Source organism: Acartia tonsa, chromosome 13 (genome assembly GCF_053477335.1).
Source record: "Acartia tonsa isolate MP-2025a chromosome 13, ASM5347733v1, whole genome shotgun sequence".
Lineage (NCBI taxonomy): Eukaryota > Metazoa > Arthropoda > Copepoda > Calanoida > Acartiidae > Acartia > Acartia tonsa.
In genome coordinates, this window is record NC_137272.1 from 6,926,554 (window position 1) to 6,945,839 (window position 19,286).

Sequence of the window (19,286 nt, forward strand, 5' to 3'; positions counted from 1 at the left end):
TAAAAAAAATATTGAAAACATATCATAATAAAAGTTTGACCTTTATTGAGTGGTTGGTTGACTGTCCGAACGTCTTATACAGTAATTGTAGAAACTTACATTAAACTATCTTATGCGTCCCTAGAGATCCCTTGTTACAAGTAGACAGACATCCTGTTACTTTAGTATAATGATTATCCCTTTCATTTTGGTACAGGACAATGGCAAAGGAGTGGGAGCCCTGTTCTTAGATTATGAGAATCATAACGGTTCAGTGGTTAGTAAGATCCTTCGGTACAAACAAACAAACAGACAGAGATATTCTTTTACTTTATTGTAATGATATCCATTTGTTTTTGTTGCAGGACAAGGGCAAAGGAAGAAAAGGCGGAGCCGGAGCTCAATTCTTGGATTATGAAGCTCAACTTTCTGGCAGTGATGAGGGCTCAGATGCTCACAGGTATTATCAGGGATCTAAAGGGATAAGACAATCACCGATAAATTGATGTACTTTACGAATATCGGGAAGATTACCGGATATTCGGCCCAACCTTTATAATCCTTGTTATATTTAGTGATGAGGAGAGTGGTGAACAAGAACATTATGATGAGAGCTTTGTAGACGATGCCAGTCAGACTGTTGATTCTGGACATCCGGTATCCGGCCGGATATTCGGACTAACTCTAATCCTGTTATATTTAGTGATGAGGAGAGTGGTGAACAAGAAAAGTATGATGAGAGTTTTGTAGACGATGCCAGTCAGACTGTTGATACTGCCATGTATCTTAGATCTGTCAAGAGTCCACAGTTTAAACGTCCAGGCATGTTGAAACAGTTCTCCAGTATGGCTTAGAAACAGATTAATATACGGTTGTTAAGAACCGGTTCTCAGCCACACTGAAAAATCATGTATCGTTTAGTATTATGTCCAGTTTTTTACGAATATAAAAATAAATAAGATTAAAATCAGCTCTGTTAGTCAGTGCCTGCGGCATCTAAACTGGTTTTAACCTTATAATTGTACATTTTTATATCAGCGGAGAGCTGTTAATAATACGATGCGATAAATAACTTTGAAATAAAGCATAGCCTTTTATTTCTTGTAGGTAACTTGTTTCACCCCAAGCATCTAGGTTTAAAGGGCCATGAGATGTAAGGAAAAGTAATAAGTAGAAAAAAAAACACATTTAGCTACTATAACATTAAAATTAAGAAAAGAGAACCATATTGGTTCAGCTGTTAGTTAGCTTCGCTTTACACATCCTAATAATGATTATGAAAAGGGGGGGGGGGGGATGGGGTTGATATTCGCCGTATTAATTAATAATTAAATAACTGCCAGACTATATTATATAAAAAAACATCTTAATACTTTAGTAGAAAAGATTGAAAGCTCGAATGAAAATAAAAATGTTTCAATATGAATTGTATAAAGGATTATTACAAAGAAAACTTGCTCCAATCACAGACGACATTTATTCTCAGGTAAATATAATAAATAATCTGCACTGCATTTCCAATTATAGAGTAGTTTTACTACTTTAAAAAGTCCAATTAGCAGAAAGAGAGAGGGAACATTGGGCTGTTTATTACACTAGTCTCCAATTTTTATAATACCTAACGTTTTCTTATTCGTTGGCTTAACAACTTTTAGGACTTCAGTAAATTTAAACTGGTCGATTCATTAAGTTCAGTTTAGACGTTTCAACCACTAACTTTAATGTACAGAAGAGGTAATTTTGTGTATCATAATTGGAAATGTACATCATTTTATCGGCCATTGTCTTATCCCATTTTGATCCCTGGCTGAATAATTGTATACCAATTTTGTAGGCGCCTGAACCTGATGACGAAAGTTACGAGGAAGATTCATTCTGTGTAGACTCGGATGAAATTGAATATCAGGAATAACATTCATACAATTACAGAGCATGATTGTCCATAAGTAGAACATCAACAAATAAAGGCTACGCCCCTAGTGGCCTTTTTGGGGCACATGAGGGGAATAAGTTTAATTCGCTAACCCAATTTTTTATTTTAGATTTAAAAAAGAAAAAGTAAAAAAAATTAAAAAATTAGAAGGGGGGGTGTCGTCAACAACCCCCCCTTACCATTTTTAATTTTAATATTAGGGGGAAAGTGGCTAATTATTCTCTTGGGAGGGTAGTGGTACCCTCACCTTCCCAGGACCTATGAGAAGCTACCCTTTAAAAGAGAACCATAGTGGTTTATTAGCAGTTAACGAGATCTTTCGGAACAAATGTTAGTTTTTGCCCAGAGTGAACCAGATACATTGGATATTTTAGAAGCTGCAGCATCTAAAAAATCTAGAAGAAACAAGAACAATCAAGTTTCAGAAAAGAAAGGTAATTTACTTTAATAGTTAGTTGAAACTAAACAAGGACAACGACATCCATAAATAGCAAATCACAATAAAATCATGAAATAGACAGAGAATTATAGCGCAGATGTTCAGTTCTCATAACAAAAAAAGATAATATGCAAAGACTCCTAGAAAATCTTGAAACTTACAAAAATAGCGTTTACATCTTTTGAAGCCTGAACGACAGACAGACGGACAAAACAATGTATAGATTAGATGCGCATCATGTCATAAAAATCCAAACTAAAAAAATCATCTCTCTATCTTTAATAGCAGCCGAGAAAATCACATTTCCCCGTTACGGACTGACTAACGGACAGTCCTAATCTTACTAGATCTTTAAATTAATACATAGGGAAAAGACAAAATAATTGTGCTGGTACCCAAACTTTTATAAATACTGTTCTTTCGTTGGTCTGAAACTTTGGGTTCCATTAATAAATATTTTTGGTTGGTTCAAACTAGCAGTGCCTAAACTTGTTAACCAGTAATTTTAGTCTTACAGAAATCATTGGGGATATGAATGAAATTATTGGTCCTATCCCTTTAGATCCCTGAAAAATATAGCACTATATAACTATACTAGCGGCTTCGCCCCTAGCCTCTAGTGGCTTTGCCCCAAGAGGTGATCAAAATAAAAATTAAAGCGAAATTCGTAAAAGGACCAAGGAAATCTTCAGCAAAAAAGGACCAAGGAAATCTTTTAGGTACAAAAAAAAATTAATAAATGAAAAAAAATAAAAAAATAACCAAAAAAACAATAACAAAAAGGTAAAAAAAAATTGGGAGGGGATTTTTTTGTTTTTTGGGGGGGGGTGTCCCACCCCCCAAGAAAATAGCTTAAAACCACCACAGGACCAATATATACATTCAAAAGTAGAATCCGATCGGTTCAGTGGTTACCAAGATCTTAAGCTTCAGACGGACGGACGGACAGACAGGCAGACAGACAGACAGACATCGTCCTACTTTGTATTATTGATAAAGGCAGATCTGTCAGTCCGTCCGTAACGCTATGGGGGAAATGTGTTTCTTGGCTGCTATTGAAGATAGACAGCTGAAATTTTTAGTGAAGATTCCTATTATTTATTTGCATCTGCTCTATACATTGTTTTCTCCGTTTGTCTGTCGGTCATGCTTAAAAAGACAAAAACCATTAGTCTTCATGAAAACATTTCTTGTTTTCGTATAGTATTGAAAACAAGAAAGAGAAGATGCGTATTAATGGCAGATAAAGACACACCTCATGATAAATCTATATGTGCATTTGTCTGTCCGTCAGTCCGTCCGTAACGCTATGGGGGAAATGTGTTTCTTGGCTGCAATTGAAGATAGACAGCTGAAATTTTTAGTGAAGATTCCTATTGTTTATGTGCATCTGCTCTATACATTGTTTTGTCCGGCTGTCTGTCGGTCATGCTTAAAAAGACAAAAACCATATTGTTTAAGTTTAAAAAGGCAGCAGTTCTCATGAAAACTATTATTGTTTTCATCTCATGATGAATTAATGTGTACAGTTCAGTCAGTCCGTCCGTAACGCTTTGGGAGAAATGTGTTTCTTGGCTTCTTTTAAATATAGACAGCTGATTTTTTTAGTGTAGATTCTTATGACATTCTTGTTTTTTTTTAGTAGAGAAAACAAGGAAGAGAAGACGCGTAGTAATGGCAGATGATGACACTTCTCATGATGAATCTATGCACAGAGACATTCTCAGAAATCAGATTGATCAGTCCATACATTCAACTGATAATAGGTAAAGAATATAGGGTATAGTCTCTTTCGTGATATCGCCCCTTAAGGGGCGTTTCGACGTATTTTCACAGAAGCTTCTGATGGGTTATTTCAGGTTTGGTTAATTGATTGCCCCGTGGAGTTAGGCAATTGGCCCTCCCCGCAAGGGACTATAAACAATAATTTCTAATAATTACCTCTAGGGGGCTTGGTGTCGCTTAGGGTTCTAGACATTTCCACGCACCTTCAACATATTTCGCGTCTTAATTGCCATATAAAGCGTCCATTCGCCCTTGGATAACCAACTCTTTGATTGCATATCCTTTGTCTTTGAAGTCCCTATTCATTTACGTACCAGAAAGTCAGAAAAATGTAAATTAAATATTGGCTTTTCTATTAAAGCAAAACATACCGCACTCCACATATTTTTTTGCTGAGTCAACAATAAATATAAAAATTATCAAAACAAATATCATTATCTATATAGAGTGTAGATAAATTTTGCTATTTTTGTGGGAAATAACGCGAAATTTGTGTTGAAAAATAGATAATAATATTTGATTTCATTACGAAATTAAGTTTCCTCCTTTAACATTATGCTTTTGCGTTTAAAGATGACAATTATGAAATAATAATATTTATTTCTCGCATGTAGAAAAAATGTCTAAATGGTATTAGTTATTTATCATATTTTCGTAATATTGTGAATGCTAGAAAGGATATTAAAATTATTTCAACAATTTTGGTCATGTGATCAAAATTTGAATTTTCCTTCTACTATTGCCCCCTCTGGGGGCGAAGTAGGTGGAAATTAAAATTTTTGTCACTTGACCTTAATATTGGTGAAATAATTTTGAATGACCTTTCTTGTATAAGCAATATTAATAAAATATGATACTTGGTTTTGTCTCATTCTCTATCTTTTTCTTAAATTCAAAAAAGTCTATCAAAAAATTTACATCATCAAAGGGTGAACAATAAATATCTCTGTCTATTTTTCTCTATATTTCTTCCCCCTCCCCCCTCCCTCACTTTTCTGTCTATTTCCTTCTCTCTCTCCTCCTCTTTTGTACGTTCATTTATACAATAGAGATAACCTAGAGACAGCACAAGGGAATTTTGTTTACATTATGTATCAGCTATAAATTGTTGAATATCTTAGGTTAAAGCTTTCCTTGGGTGAAATATTTGAAGAAAATATTTCTTCCATCATATAATGTGAAGCGTATGACACAACATATAATAAGTTAGTTATAAATAACTTAATTTCTTATAATAAAGTTATCTTTCTAAAAATTATATCATTGCAAAATTTAGTTGCAAATAATGTTGCCTATAGGGCTGTATTTCATATACAACAAAAAGTGAAGAAAGGTTTCTTTTTAAGAAAAAAATGGGGTCAGATTGACCATCTATGTCTAATGTTTATACCCACATCAAATATTAAATTATAACAATGTACAGTAGAGTGGATCAATTTTGGACATTGAATTTGTAATCAACATCTACAGTTTAAACTTCATATAAGAAACCTAAATATAAAAAATTAATTTTGTCCTTGAGGGGAAATGGGGGAAAGGTGTTTCCATGCATAAAAAAATTTAGAAGTTTATTCTGGAGGTGAAACTTTTTTTCTTTCAAAGTATTGCTTTATGCATCTTTTTGAATTTGTCTTGTTGATTAATATAAGAATATCAAATTGGTTTTAAAAATATTCATCCAAGCTTGAAAAATCTTAAATTAAATGTAAAATCTCTTGGTTTTTAAATTTATTTATGGATTTTTCTTGCTAGGATCAATAGTTTTAAAAACAGATTTTTTATTCTTATTCTACTCTTCAAGACAAAATTGGGAAGGTGCATAAAGCTATACTTTGAAAGAAAAATAATTAGCCCCCCCCCCCAAAAAAAAAAAAAAAAATTCTCCCCACAAGTGTCTTTCTAAAAGTTTACATGCATCAGCGAGCCTCCCCATTATTCAAAATATTTTCTTTTCATTTTTTGGTCTCTTATATGATGTTCAGACAGAAAGTGTATGTAGCACATTTAAAATTAGAAAATCATTGAAAATCAAGCCACTCTAATGTACAGCATTTATTTCTTCAATTCCACAGTACAAAATTATTCCTGTATTTAAATTTAACATATCATATAGGAAAAAATATTCTTGTATTTAAAATTAAAAATCATGCTGGAAATTTTTTTACAATTTTTTAATTTTTTAATAATGTACAGCAAATTATTTCCTTTTTATCTCATGTTTTGAAATTTATAAGATAGTTAGAATAAATTACAGAAATAATGAAAGATTTAAAGAAGAGAGCGTCAGGGGGGGGGGTCGAGGGGGGTTTCCCCCCTCAGGAGAGGGGGGGTTGAGGGGGGTCTCCCCCCTCAGAAAAAGCTTGGGCTTAAATCTTCAACAAATAAAGAAAACAAAATTATTTTAAAAATTTCTTTTTTATGTTAAATATTATTATTTTTGTGACACTTGATTTTGAATGACAAAAAATGTTGAAATAAATATTACCCACTGTATGAAATGTTAAATTAGAAATCAATAATGATGTTGGAAAATTTATTCTCATTTTATACTCTGAAAAAAGGAATTGACAAAAAATAATAATTTTTATTCCAAACTTTTAAAACAGCATGCCTATTTCTTATTGGTTGACACTCGAATTAAAATAAAATAATGAATATTATTTCAAGACCAGAAATAAATTTGAAATAAATAATTTTCTTTCCCATATATTTTTTATTCCAAAATGCCAGGAATTAATTTTGAAATAAAATAATTTTCTTTCCAATATTTTTATTCCTTTTTCTTATTGGACGTCATTTTGTGTCCAATGAGAGACTAGTGTTTAAATATTTTAAAGCTTATTACAGCATTTATTTTGAATATGATAATAGCAACATTCTCACATTAAATGTGATAAAAGAATTTAATATCCTTTCAATTACCACCTACTGGTGAGGCTACTTTCCATGACACTTAAGGGGTACTGTATATTCTGCACAAGATTAATTTTTTCCCCCTGCAGCAAAATTATTATTTTTTTAATATACTTTTCCCACATATTCCTTCATTTTTTTTCACCATTTTTTCCCCTAACCACATATTTTTTATTCCCCCCCCCCCCCTTTTAGCAGGGTCAAATTTGTAGAATATACACCCCTGTGTTTACTTTAAGTAAAATCGAGGATTTTGTAATTGTAAGGGGGGGTTCTCTATTGGTTATAATTTAAGAGATGGTTTCCTTTTTAGAAACAAGAGCAGAACAGCGTTATGCACGCCTCCCGTGGCATTGGGACCTGCAACATCCAAAAGGAAAAATCTATTAAAATATTTCTATTATATTAGTCTAACATTATAATGGTTAAGTTAATGATATTCGGGCTTTATAACCAAAGTTTTTTGCTATGTGAAGATTATTTGGTTAAAATAAACCAGTTCTAAACAAAAAAGAAAATCGAGTCTTGATTTTGTTCTATAAAATCAAATTTAAGTATAAAATATTATGTATATTACATCTTTTTGCTTTTTATGCCTGTTTAAAAACTATTCTTGTTGACTCTAAAAAATTAATATTTTTTCGGATCTTGGAAAGAAAACGAAGTAGCGGGTTTCGTCATATTTTCACAGTAGTTTTTTTCCCATTTCTAGCTCCAGCGGGGGGGCTCTCACCCCTTTTCCTAACCCTGCGGAGAAATCATTAACATTTACCTAACCTAAAATTATCCATCAAAGGCTACTGTGAAAACCCTGCTACTTCGTTTTCTCTTTGATCCTTTTTGTCTGATAAAATGGAATACAATAATGAATATTTGTTGGTACAGAATCCTGCAGACACCTCCAGTAGCTGCTTTACCTGGCACTTCCAGAGTCGCCAATAGGAATGACCAACATTTTATTGTCCCCAAAGTTTTTAATAACGATTTTTTATTTTCCCTAACCACATTGGGGACTTTAAATAATTTGATTGGTTGATTCATTTAATTGAGTGTTCAAACATTTCAACTGCTAATTTTTGTCTACAGTATTTTTGTACATAGGCGCGGCGATTTACATTTATTTATCGGCCATTGTCTTGTCTTTTTAGATCCCTGAAATGAAGGTCATAATTACAGGAATACTGATGATTATTATTGTGTGAGACCTGATGTCTCAAATTCTGCATCAAAAATCAAGGAACATTTAGATTACTAGTGAAAATACAGCCCTAAACCTGCCCTTGAGCTTTACTAAGCTTTATATACTTTATACCTAGACATATTGGTATTGTATGGAACCTAAAGAATGTAAATTATTATTTCTGCGCCTCAATAAACAATAAGAGCTGTAATTTAAAGAAGGTTTTTAAGATACTTAAGTCTAAAGTCAGCTTTTGATTACTTCAATAGTTCCAGAGTAACCCCTCCCCCCCTCTCCCTCTGGTTTAAGTTAGGCCTAATAATAACGTTTACATCTCCTTTAAATTCCAGAGAAGTCTGATAGCATTACCGACTCGACGGATCAAATGAATTATTGATTGGATGCTTATTGCTCATAAGAATCTTCACACAAAAATTTAGGCATTTATCTTAGTTAACAGCCGAGAAAGTCAAATTTATACCAAAACGTTTCAGATGGACATTTAAAATTATACTTCTCTACTATATAGCAGTGTGAGAGGAAAAAATGAGCAGTTTATGCAAGTTCCCAATGTTTTATAACAATGTTTTCTTTTTTGTTGACTTTGGTTACTCAAGTGAATCCTGATTGGTCAGTTTATTAAGTTGAGTATTCAAACGTTTCAACCACTAATTTTAATCTACAGAAGGGATAATTTTGTGTCATGATTTGGGATGTACATTAGTTTATCAGCCATTGGCTTATCCCTTTAGATCCCTGTAAAAGAATAATCTAAAATACTGATGAAAACAGGAGTATCCGAGTATGATAATTGCATCTACAGAAATCAACAAGATTCCAACAATAATTTCAAATCTGAAACATATTCACAAAGTTAATGTTATCATGAGACAGGTATTTTTTATTTCCAGTATGGCTAGCATTACACATAATTTTTTTATTTTGACATCCGCGGAAAGCTGTCTAGGGTAAGGCGGGGTAAAGGCGGTAATTTCTTGGAAAAGTCTACCAGGTCCTAGGTGGGCGCTAACCTAGGGTCTTGGGAAGTTTGTCAAAATTGCACCTAAAAAAAAAGGTCGAAGGTAAGTGATTTCTAAGCTTCTAAAAACCTATGAAATATTGATTTATTTACAGTATGTCATAGAAGTTATAGTTCATAAATGTAATACCTAATGATCATGCACAAATATTTTTTTAAATATATGCCTAGGTATTCTTTGTATGAAAAAATATTTTTTCCATAGTAAGAGAAATTTCACTCTTTTTTTATAGGTAAAACTTTTTGGGAAAAAAAATCTTAAATGTCCTAAATAGGAACTATAATTATCTTGATATTTATTTTTAGACGAATATCCCCTTTATAATATCAACAAGGATGTGCGCCATCAGAATTTCAGAGGCAGATTTTAACCTAGGAACATACAGGTTAGAATAACCAGGGATACATGGATGGGACAATGGACAATCAATTCAACACTAGAGTTCTAGATGAAAGGTCAAAAAACTAGATTTAGGCAGAAAATTCAAAGAAAATGCACAAAGAAGTTAAATAGTTAGAATAGAATCCAGGTAGACGATTCTGCCTGGCTAGTCTGAAATAAAATTGGAACTTTTGAACGTCCCAATAGTCATTATGGATTTCAGTAAAATTGCATCATTACAAAAATGTCCAGATATATTACTAAAATAAATGCATTTTTAATAATTTACTGAAAGCAGTGTTGCGGATAAGGATCCGGATCCTGGGGTATAAATTTATGGAAAAATCTACCTAAAGAACCACGTACATCTTAATTTTGGAACATTTATTTTCTCTTAAAAGCATAGAATAGTTAATATTATAGTTTTTTTTTAGTTTATTTTTTGTGTAGATTCGATATTTGAAGCCAGATTAAATAGAGGATTTGTAGTTTTTGAGATATTTGACCTATTAAGAAGCCCCTTAATAAAAAAATATTAATACCAAGAAAGCCACTAAAAATAATACCAAGAATATAGGCTTGATGTAAAAATTATAAAGTTAATGGTATCAATTAAAGAAATAATAGTTATAATTTGGTTTACTTTACATTAAGCTTTTGCTACCTAATATTGGGTTTAAACATCCTCAATATCAGAATTACAGTAAAATATAAGTCTAATAACAGTTAATCAGTACAAAACTTTTTGAGAAACGGCATAAGTCACCCCTTTTTTCTTGAATCTCCAATATTCCTATTGATCTCCTCTCTTTCTCCTTCTACACCATATACAAAAAAAATGGCATACCTTGCCTATGTCTCAGTATGGAAAGGATGTTGAGAACTTTCAATGCATCATATATAGAAAAGTGGCACAACTCAAGTCTGTATTGCATCTATGAGGCATGTAAACTCACAAAATAGGAGCTTATTTTACAATTTGAGGCAGATTGTTAGGTCTAGTGTAGAAAAATAGTTGAATTTATATGAACAATACTGAGAACCCTTAAAGGAAAGAGGCCTGCCCTTTAAATACTTGGGGTGACTTTAATCTTGAACATCCTTTCCATACTTAGACATAGGCAAGGTATGCCATTTTTTCATATATGGTGTAGAAGGAGAAAGAGAGGAGATCAATAGGAATATTGGAGATTATAGAAAAAAGGGGTGGCTTATGCTGTTTCTCAAAAAGTTTTGTACTGATGAACTGTTATTAGACTTATATTTTACTGTAATTCTGATATTAAGGATGTTTAAACCCAATATCAGGTAGCAAAAGCTTATTGTAAAGTAAACCAAATTATAACTATTATTTCTTTAATTGATACCATTAACTTTATAATTTTTACATCAAGCCTATATTCTTGGTATTATTTTTAGTGGCTTTCTTGGTATTTATATTTTTTTAATAAGGGGCTTCTTAATAGGTCAAATATCTCAAAAACTACAAATCCTCTATTAAATCTGGCTTCAAATATTCAATCTACACAAAAAATAAACTAAAAAAAACCTATAATATTAACTATTCTATGCTTTTAAGAGAAAATAAATGTTCCAAAATTAAGATGTACGTGGTTCTTTACATAAAATAGTCACTTACAAATTTTGAAATATCTGGTAACCTTGTTTAGATCAGCTGATTCACTCCCACACTCTTCTCTCTCACATTGTATTCGAGATTAAAGAATAAATATTTTTAAAAAAAATTTGGTGATTTTATTTTTATTGTCAAGGATCCGGAACCAGATCTGGTAGGATCCGGATCTGCACTGACCAAATTTGGAGGATCCGGATTCGCATACAATCAATGCGGATCCGCAACACTGACTGAAAGCCATACAGACTAGCATTTCACAATTGATTGAAACTTTATATAATGTGCAAATCCACGTACAAAATTAAATTCAAACATGAATATATTAAAAAAACTAAGAAGTATAAATAATGATATTGGCACATTCGATATATTTTCTTTTTAAAAAAGAATTATTTCAGTTTTGTCTAGACTGGACAATCGTACAATCTAAGTTGGCTATAAGGTTTTTAATGCGCAAATGCGACTTTTCTTCAATTTTCTAAGATATATTTAAGGTTTTCAATGCCATACTTTATCTTCTTTAAGACTGCAAATTTTGCATCCTTCCACTTAATGGCCCTAAACATTTTTTGTACCAATAAAAAACCTACAGGAAAATTATAAAACTAGCAGTCCAACTGTATGCAAGATTTTAGCAGACTTACATAAAGTCAGACAGACATTTTAGTACATGTAATCTCTTTAATATTTTTATTTTTTTAGAAAACAATTGGAGGAAAGAATTTGTGACTGCAGAGACTTGTTTGATAAAATTGCATTTATTGTGGAGAAGGATAAGGTAGGAATTTGTGACTACAGAGACTTGTTTCAAAAAATTGCATTTATCATGGAGAAGGATAAGGTAAGAATTTATGATTGCAGAGTCTTGTTTGAAAAAATTACATTTATTGTGGAGAAGGATAAGGTAAGAAATTGTGATTGCAGAGACTTGTTTCATAAAATTGCATTCATTGTGGAGAAGGATAAGGTGAGAATTAGTAATTGCAGAGACTTGTTTCATAAAAATGCATTTATTGTGGAGAAGGATAAGGTAATAAATTGTGACTTCAGAGACTTGTTTCATAAAATTACATTCATTGTGGAGAAGGATAAGGTAAGAATTTGTGACAGCAGATACTTGTTTCATAAAATTGCATTTATTGTGGAGAAGGATAAGGTAGGAATTTGTGACTTCAGAGACTTGTTTCATAAAATTGCATTTATTGTGGAGAAGGATAAGGTAAGAAATTGTGACTTCAGAGACTTGTTTCATAAAATTGCATTTATTGTGGAGAAGGATAAGGTAGGAATTTGTGACTTCAGAGACTTGTTTCATAAAATTGCATTTATTGTGGAGAAGAATAAGGTAGGAATTTGTGACTGCAGATACTTGTTTCCATAAAATTACTTTCATTGTGGAGAAGGATAAGTAAGGCATGCGTGTTTTCAACAGGCAGAGCACTAATACAAAAAAAATTAGAAAGAATTATTATAAATGGAGGTAAATTATTTATCACTTCTAATTATATTCAGTAATCTGCGTTAAAAAATTTTATTACAAAAGAAGGCCTACAAATAATCTGTAGCATTCATATCAAAATTGCACAGTTATCTCACATTGCTCATAAAATATCGAAAAAACGCGTTATTTCTTTAGTGAAGCTTTCCCTGTGCATCAATGGATCCTGGCTATTCCAGATTATTTATAGGCCTCCTTAAAACAGTGTGCAGGTATGACATGTACGTTCAGCCATTTGACAGCTAGCAGCCTATAAAGTTAATAGTTTTTGGAGATAATCGTTACAAAGAAAATTTTACTGTGAATTGCACTAAATCTAAAATATCATTTGAATTAGATTTTATTTTTATTTTAAATCTTTTAGGAGAAGTTAGGAGGAGCCGGGGGATCTGGAAAACCCCCGTCAAAAATCCACCTACTAACATTAGCCCAACTAGCCGCATCTACAAAGCTAAATGTGCTTTACAGCATTGGAAAGGTATTTATTAGGCATTTAGAACAGTTTACATTTAAATAGTCGGTTACAGGAAGATTTAGTTCAAATCATCTACATATAGTTTATTCTTCAAAGAGAGAGGGGAATATGGACTGTTTATTACAGTAGTCTCCAAATTTTTATTATAACGTTTTCTTATTCGTTGGCCTAACCACATTGGAGATTTGATTGATTTATTCATGAAGTTGAGTGTTCAAACGTTTTAACCACTAATTTTACGCTATAGAAGAGGTAATTTTGTGTATCATCATTGGGGAAGTACGTCAATTTATCGGCCATTGTCTTATCCCTTTAGATCCCTGATATATCACAATTTTGTTGTATTCAGGAGCATACAGGGACCTTGTTAGCAGATCTAGTCTACAGGGAAAATAAAAAGGGTCTCGGCCTGCCAAGGTAAATTACTTTCCATGGAACATATTTTCCAACTGCCAAGAACAGCTGCCGCTGCCGAAATTTATATTTTAAAATTTCTAACATAAAGTTTACATAAAGATTACCTAACAATTTACAACAAATTGCTCTTCTTGCTTCAAAAATAAGAAAATTACAGCTGTTTAAAGTTTTTAAGTGAAAAAGGACCAAAAAACAAAGGTTGTTAAATAACAGCGAAAAATGACTTTGCCTCACCTAAAGTCCGAAATTAATTATCAAACAGGAGACATGCACAATTCTCTTAGCTCTCTAGCTCTGTTAGAAGCTGAGAAAATAGGGGGGGGGGGGGGAGGTTTGTTTGTGTAGCCACTGAAGGTCACACCAAGAACCGCTAACATGTTGATATCTCTTCAGGTGATTCCATCGTCGAGTTTTTAAAAGTTAGCAGCCTGATGTGGCGTTGTTAGGGGGGGGGGTGGAAGCCCTTGCCTTCGGCATCTCGAGACTAACAAAACTTGGTTTAATCTTATAATAGTACATTTTTATATTCACGGAAAGCTGCTTACAATACGATGCTATAAATGAATATATTAATAGTTTTAAAACCTAGGTGTATAAGGTGTATAATTTTTTAGGGGACGATTAAGTTTAAGCCAGGAGGACATGGTAAAGTTCCTTCAAAACGTACCAGGAGTAGGTAAGCACTTTATTCATTACTAGCGGCTACGCCCCTAGAGGCCTCTAGTGGCACTTTAAATGTTTTTGTTTGTTAAAGTTAATTTTTTATGTACGATACCACATTATTTGACGCTGAAGTCTCCCAGATTTTAAGAAAATTTTCAATTTTTTTGTCATTTCTTTTGGGAGGGTGGTAGTACCCTCCCCCAAAATAGTTAAAAACCTTCCCAGGACATATGAGAATCTACCCTGTTAAGGAGAACCCGATCGGTTTAGCGGTTAGCGAGATCCTTCGGTACACACAGACAGACACACAGACAAACATCCTGTTACTTTAGTATAAGGATAATAAAGTAATAAGATCTCTGTCTGTCTGTGTTTACCAAAGGATCTCGCTAACTGCTGAACTGATATGGTACTCCTTTACAGCTTTTTTGGTAACGGCTGATTTTAATATAGCTTGCAACGAAAACATGACACTAGTTTTAAATAAGGTAAATATTGAATGGTTGGTTCTTTAAGTTGAGTGTTCAAACGTTTCAACCACTAATTTTACGCTACAGAAAGGAAAGTTTTGTGTATCATCATTGGGGATGTAAATTAATTTAGCGGCCATTGTCTTATCCCTTTATATCCCTAGCTTTTATTAAAAGATATAATTTTAGGTCTAAGCCTAGCTATGAAGCTAAGTACATGCTTTCCTAAGCTAAGAAGTATAATTCTAGCAACACCTAAGGTATATATTTATTTATTTTTATTTCTTAAACTAGCGGCTACGCCCCCTAAAGGCCTCTAAGGGCACCTGGATGAGAGTTAAATTGGATAGCCTAGAGTTGCCGAAGGCATGGGCTAACAAAACTGATTTTGTTATTATGATTGCACATTTTTATATTCGTAGAAAATTGAATTGAATATTCAGTATAGCTTAGAACGAGTTCTAATCCAGCGGATATTAATCGGTTTCTAAGCCATACTGGAATGACATTTTTTAATTGTTAACTTGTTAAAATAGATAATTTAAGGACTTGAACTTTGAATTTAAAGATAAAAGTAAAACAAAACTTGTTGATTTTTTTTCACGAACTATATAATCTTCTAAACAAATATTAAAATGTGTTACTTAAACTTTTCATTTTATTTGATAAAAATAGTTATTTATCGCATCGTAGGTATTATAGACAGCTTTTCGCAGATATTAAAATTAATTAAATTATAATATTAAAACCAGTTTTGTTAGGCAACAAAACCGTACATCGACATTTAATAAGCTTCCCTGAAAAGTACAACTTAATCCTATTCATTCTAATTATTTCAGGCGCTGGTAGAAAAGACTGGTATGACAGAACAACGGGCAACTCAGATTTGTTCGTTTTTTAGTCAAGATATTTCCACCCATAACAAGGACATAGTTCCTTTGTGATTAGACACATGTGCCAGGGATCTAAAGGGATAGGACAATGGTAGATAATTGGTGTACATTTCTTATGTTAATACACAAAATTACCCCTTTTGTAGATCAAAATTAGTGGTTGAAACGTTTGAACACTCAGCTCAATAAATTAATCAACCAAAATTCATTGAAAGTTGCTAAAAGATAGGGAGGGAGGGGACATTAGACTGTTCATTACTCTAGTTTTGCAATAGCGTTTTCTTAGTAGTTTACACAACGTTAATAACTTTGAAGACTTTAATGTATTTTGATTGCTTGGTTCATTAAATTAAGTGTTAAACATTTCAACCAATAATTGTCATCTACATAAGGGTCAATTTTGAGTATCATCTTTTGGGATTTCATCAATTTATGGGCCATTGTCTTATCCCTTTAGATCCCTGCAGTTGTGGAGAAAGACGAGGGAGACAGTGATTGGAAAATAGTCAATAAATTGATCCACCCCAAGTTTGTTACTTTTTTCCTTATTCAACCTTCCCCGTGTAGAGATTTTCGGAGGATGATTTATTTATAGCCTATTGACCCATCTCATTCTCTCTCTGATAAAACTATTATTCTTATTTACCTTGTGATTTTTTGCCTTTAAGAAACTTTTTAAATATATTAATCATTTTTTATATAAATTATTCATCTAACAAAGTACATCTATTAGTAAAATTATTTTTTATATCTTTTCAATGGTGAAATTAAATTAAAGTGCCTAATTATATACGCTAAAAAAATGATGTGTGTGTCATTTGTAATACATGACTGTGATTTAAATTAAACAACATATTAGTTTCATTTCAATAAAGTTTTTTTTAAAATCCTTGCTTATTTATTCATTATATTCAAATATTTACTAATCGCAACAACAAAATTTAGTAGCGTGCGTCGTTTTTAATGCAATTAATTTTTTCTTCTCGCAATTTAATGTCAACTTCTCTTGGAATTTTATTTTTATTGATGGCCAAACGCAGGAATAAGGTATAACCAACAAGCGAAATAAAACTAAATATTTAAGTGTTGCCTCTCCCCCCCCCCCCCCCCAAACGACAACAAAAGTTTATTGGTTTTGTGATTTTTTTCGAATTAATTTCGTTGTTGGAATGCTGTAATGAGGTACAAAGTGAAACTGCCGCAGAAAAACTACTTTCTCCCGCTGGTTTCGGATTATGAACACCGCGCATTGGTAGCTACTTGTAAAGAAGATTTGCTTTGGTAAACAAACAGAAGAATTGCCGATATATCCCATCTTTATTGGTCTAGGTGTTCAAACAGTTCAATCCTAAAATTATATACATAAATTAATAATCATAATTGAGACAAAATGTTTAAATAAAATATCTTAAATCCAAACGTATAAGTTCAGTTTTAATAAAGAAAGACTTACTGTTTTTGTAATCAGCAAAATCTGAGAGTAGCTATATTCCTGGCTGTTATAGGCTTGAAGATCAGGGAGTAAGGGAGGGGACAATGGATCGAATATTCAATTTTTAAGGAGTCTCAGTCTTTGGGGACTGGCTTAAAGGGAATGTGCACGAATACAGCAGATTCTTACTAATTTTGGGGACTTGCACATCAATGCCCCGCTAACTAGCTGAGCTAGTTTTAAATATGCAGACAGAAAAGTTTGTTATTTATCGCTGGTTTTAACAAATATTTTTTCCCAAGAAAATGTCTTTTCATGTATAGAAACTCTACTGTGATATTTATGTATTAAATAATCTAAGAACCGCTTGAATTTAGGGGTCAGTTTAAATATATCAGAAGGGTTGGGGTAGTTCTAAACAAGATTTTTCTAGTGATTAATTACAGAATGTTTACTACATTGTGATGTGTTGATAATTTAATTTTCAAGTAAATGATTTTTTTCTTAGAACTAATTTTGTTCTAAATTAGGTTACCATGATCCCTTTACAATTTGGGTAAAATTTTCTTGATAAATCTGGTTTTCATTGCTTTTCAGCGAACCCTCTTAAATTGAATTAATTGCCCATTGTCCCCTCCCTTACTCCCTGCTTGAAGATACACACGTTATTATTACTAAAAAGGCATGTGGGGGATGGAAAAAAGCACATTTTAAAATACAAAGCGGAAAACGAATTTCCAGCCAGTTTGTGTGAAAAAAGGTCGTCTTGAGGACTTTTTGAATTAGGAATTACAAAGCATTTTTAAAAACTATCACATAAACATTTTTTAATATTTCTTTCCAAATTAAAGAAATTGACTGTTTTCTTCTTGAAACAAGCGGGTTTCTTCGTATTTTCACAGTAGCTGTTGATTAGGTTAGCTAAATGTATTACCCCGCCGGGGTTTGGAATAAGCCCCGCATGGTTAGAGCCCCCCCCCCTGAAGGGGTTAAAATAGGATATACCCAATTTTTTCCTATTTCTCACCAAATTAGACAATTTTAAATTATTAGACCAACTTTTAAAAATTTTATCATTTTCTCACTTGTCACTTAGTTCTTAGCACCATTCAACCTAAACGTTTCAAGTGCAAATATTAGGATATTTTTTTGAAAAATAGTTTGTCTCGAATTATTCAAAATTGTCAAATTTTTTTTGCTACTACTACTTCAGTTTTGTATAAACTGTTTAATTGAGTATTAAACGTGAAGCTTTTCCATAATCAGGGTTTGTCCGTCCGTACATCGGTACAGTTAACTGCTAGCTCTTTTTCAGCTTAAAAGCCGCTTGGCAAGGCGGCTGAAAATAGTGACGTTTAATTTAAGATTTGCCGCCTGGCTGATGGTGGCTGCGGCTGCCGAGCCCTTAGTATAAATTCTTGCTGTAAGATAAATTTATGTCAAAAGATAAAAATTGATTTTTAATTATACTGATTGCACTATCAATATGAAATAAATAAAAACAAAGATGACAACATCCATAAAAGCGAAGCTTTGAAATGGTAAACGAACTTTAACACTTGTAGAGCGTCATAACTGAATAAGCAGAATATAAATGCATTAGTCAAAAAAATTGTAAGTAATTTTTTTTTGCAAAACTGCATAAATACAGGATACTGTTTAAGGGCAAACCTAAATTTTAGGACTAGATTATAGAGATTCTTCGTGTATAACATTGTACCTTGTTGTAATAGGTATCTGTATTTAAAAAAGAGTTGCTACGCTTCCTAAATCGTACCTAAATATTATTTGAATCATCATGCAAATCTGTATGACAATTATAAATGTCTAAATTAAAAAAAGCTAACCGTTACAGACAGACGGACAAACCATAGTTATATCAAAGCTTCGTTTTAACAAGGATGACAACATCCATAAAAGCGAAGCTCTGAAATGGAAGGACAAACGGACAATAAGACTTGTATAATGTCAGAACTGAATAATCAGAATGCGAATGTATAAGAGTCAAAGCAAAATTGTAATTAAATTTGTTGAAAAACTGCTTGATACAGGATAATGATTATGGACATACTTACATTTTTAGGACTTGATTATAGAGTTGCTTCGCTTATAATATTGTACTTTGTTGTCCTAGGAATCATTATACCAAAAA

The 19,286-nt window shown here is 32.4% G+C and overlaps 1 protein-coding gene across 1 annotated transcript; it reads left to right on the forward strand.

Annotated features, from left to right (window-relative positions):
* The first annotated feature begins 169 nt into the window (after positions 1–169).
* On the forward strand, positions 170–16,589 carry LOC145304436 (uncharacterized). Its single transcript, XM_080146316.1, has 19 exons — positions 170–256; positions 345–439; positions 683–801; positions 1,416–1,465; positions 1,814–1,882; positions 2,256–2,346; positions 3,994–4,117; positions 7,363–7,423; positions 7,933–7,989; positions 8,224–8,284; positions 9,020–9,123; positions 9,575–9,654; positions 11,989–12,064; positions 13,149–13,262; positions 13,609–13,676; positions 14,291–14,352; positions 14,999–15,069; positions 15,649–15,793; positions 16,160–16,589. Exons 1-18 carry the CDS (start codon positions 170–172, stop codon positions 15,751–15,753), a joined length of 1,494 nt encoding a protein of 497 aa, XP_080002442.1. The 3' UTR covers positions 15,754–15,793; positions 16,160–16,589.
* The last annotated feature ends 2,697 nt before the right edge of the window (positions 16,590–19,286 follow it).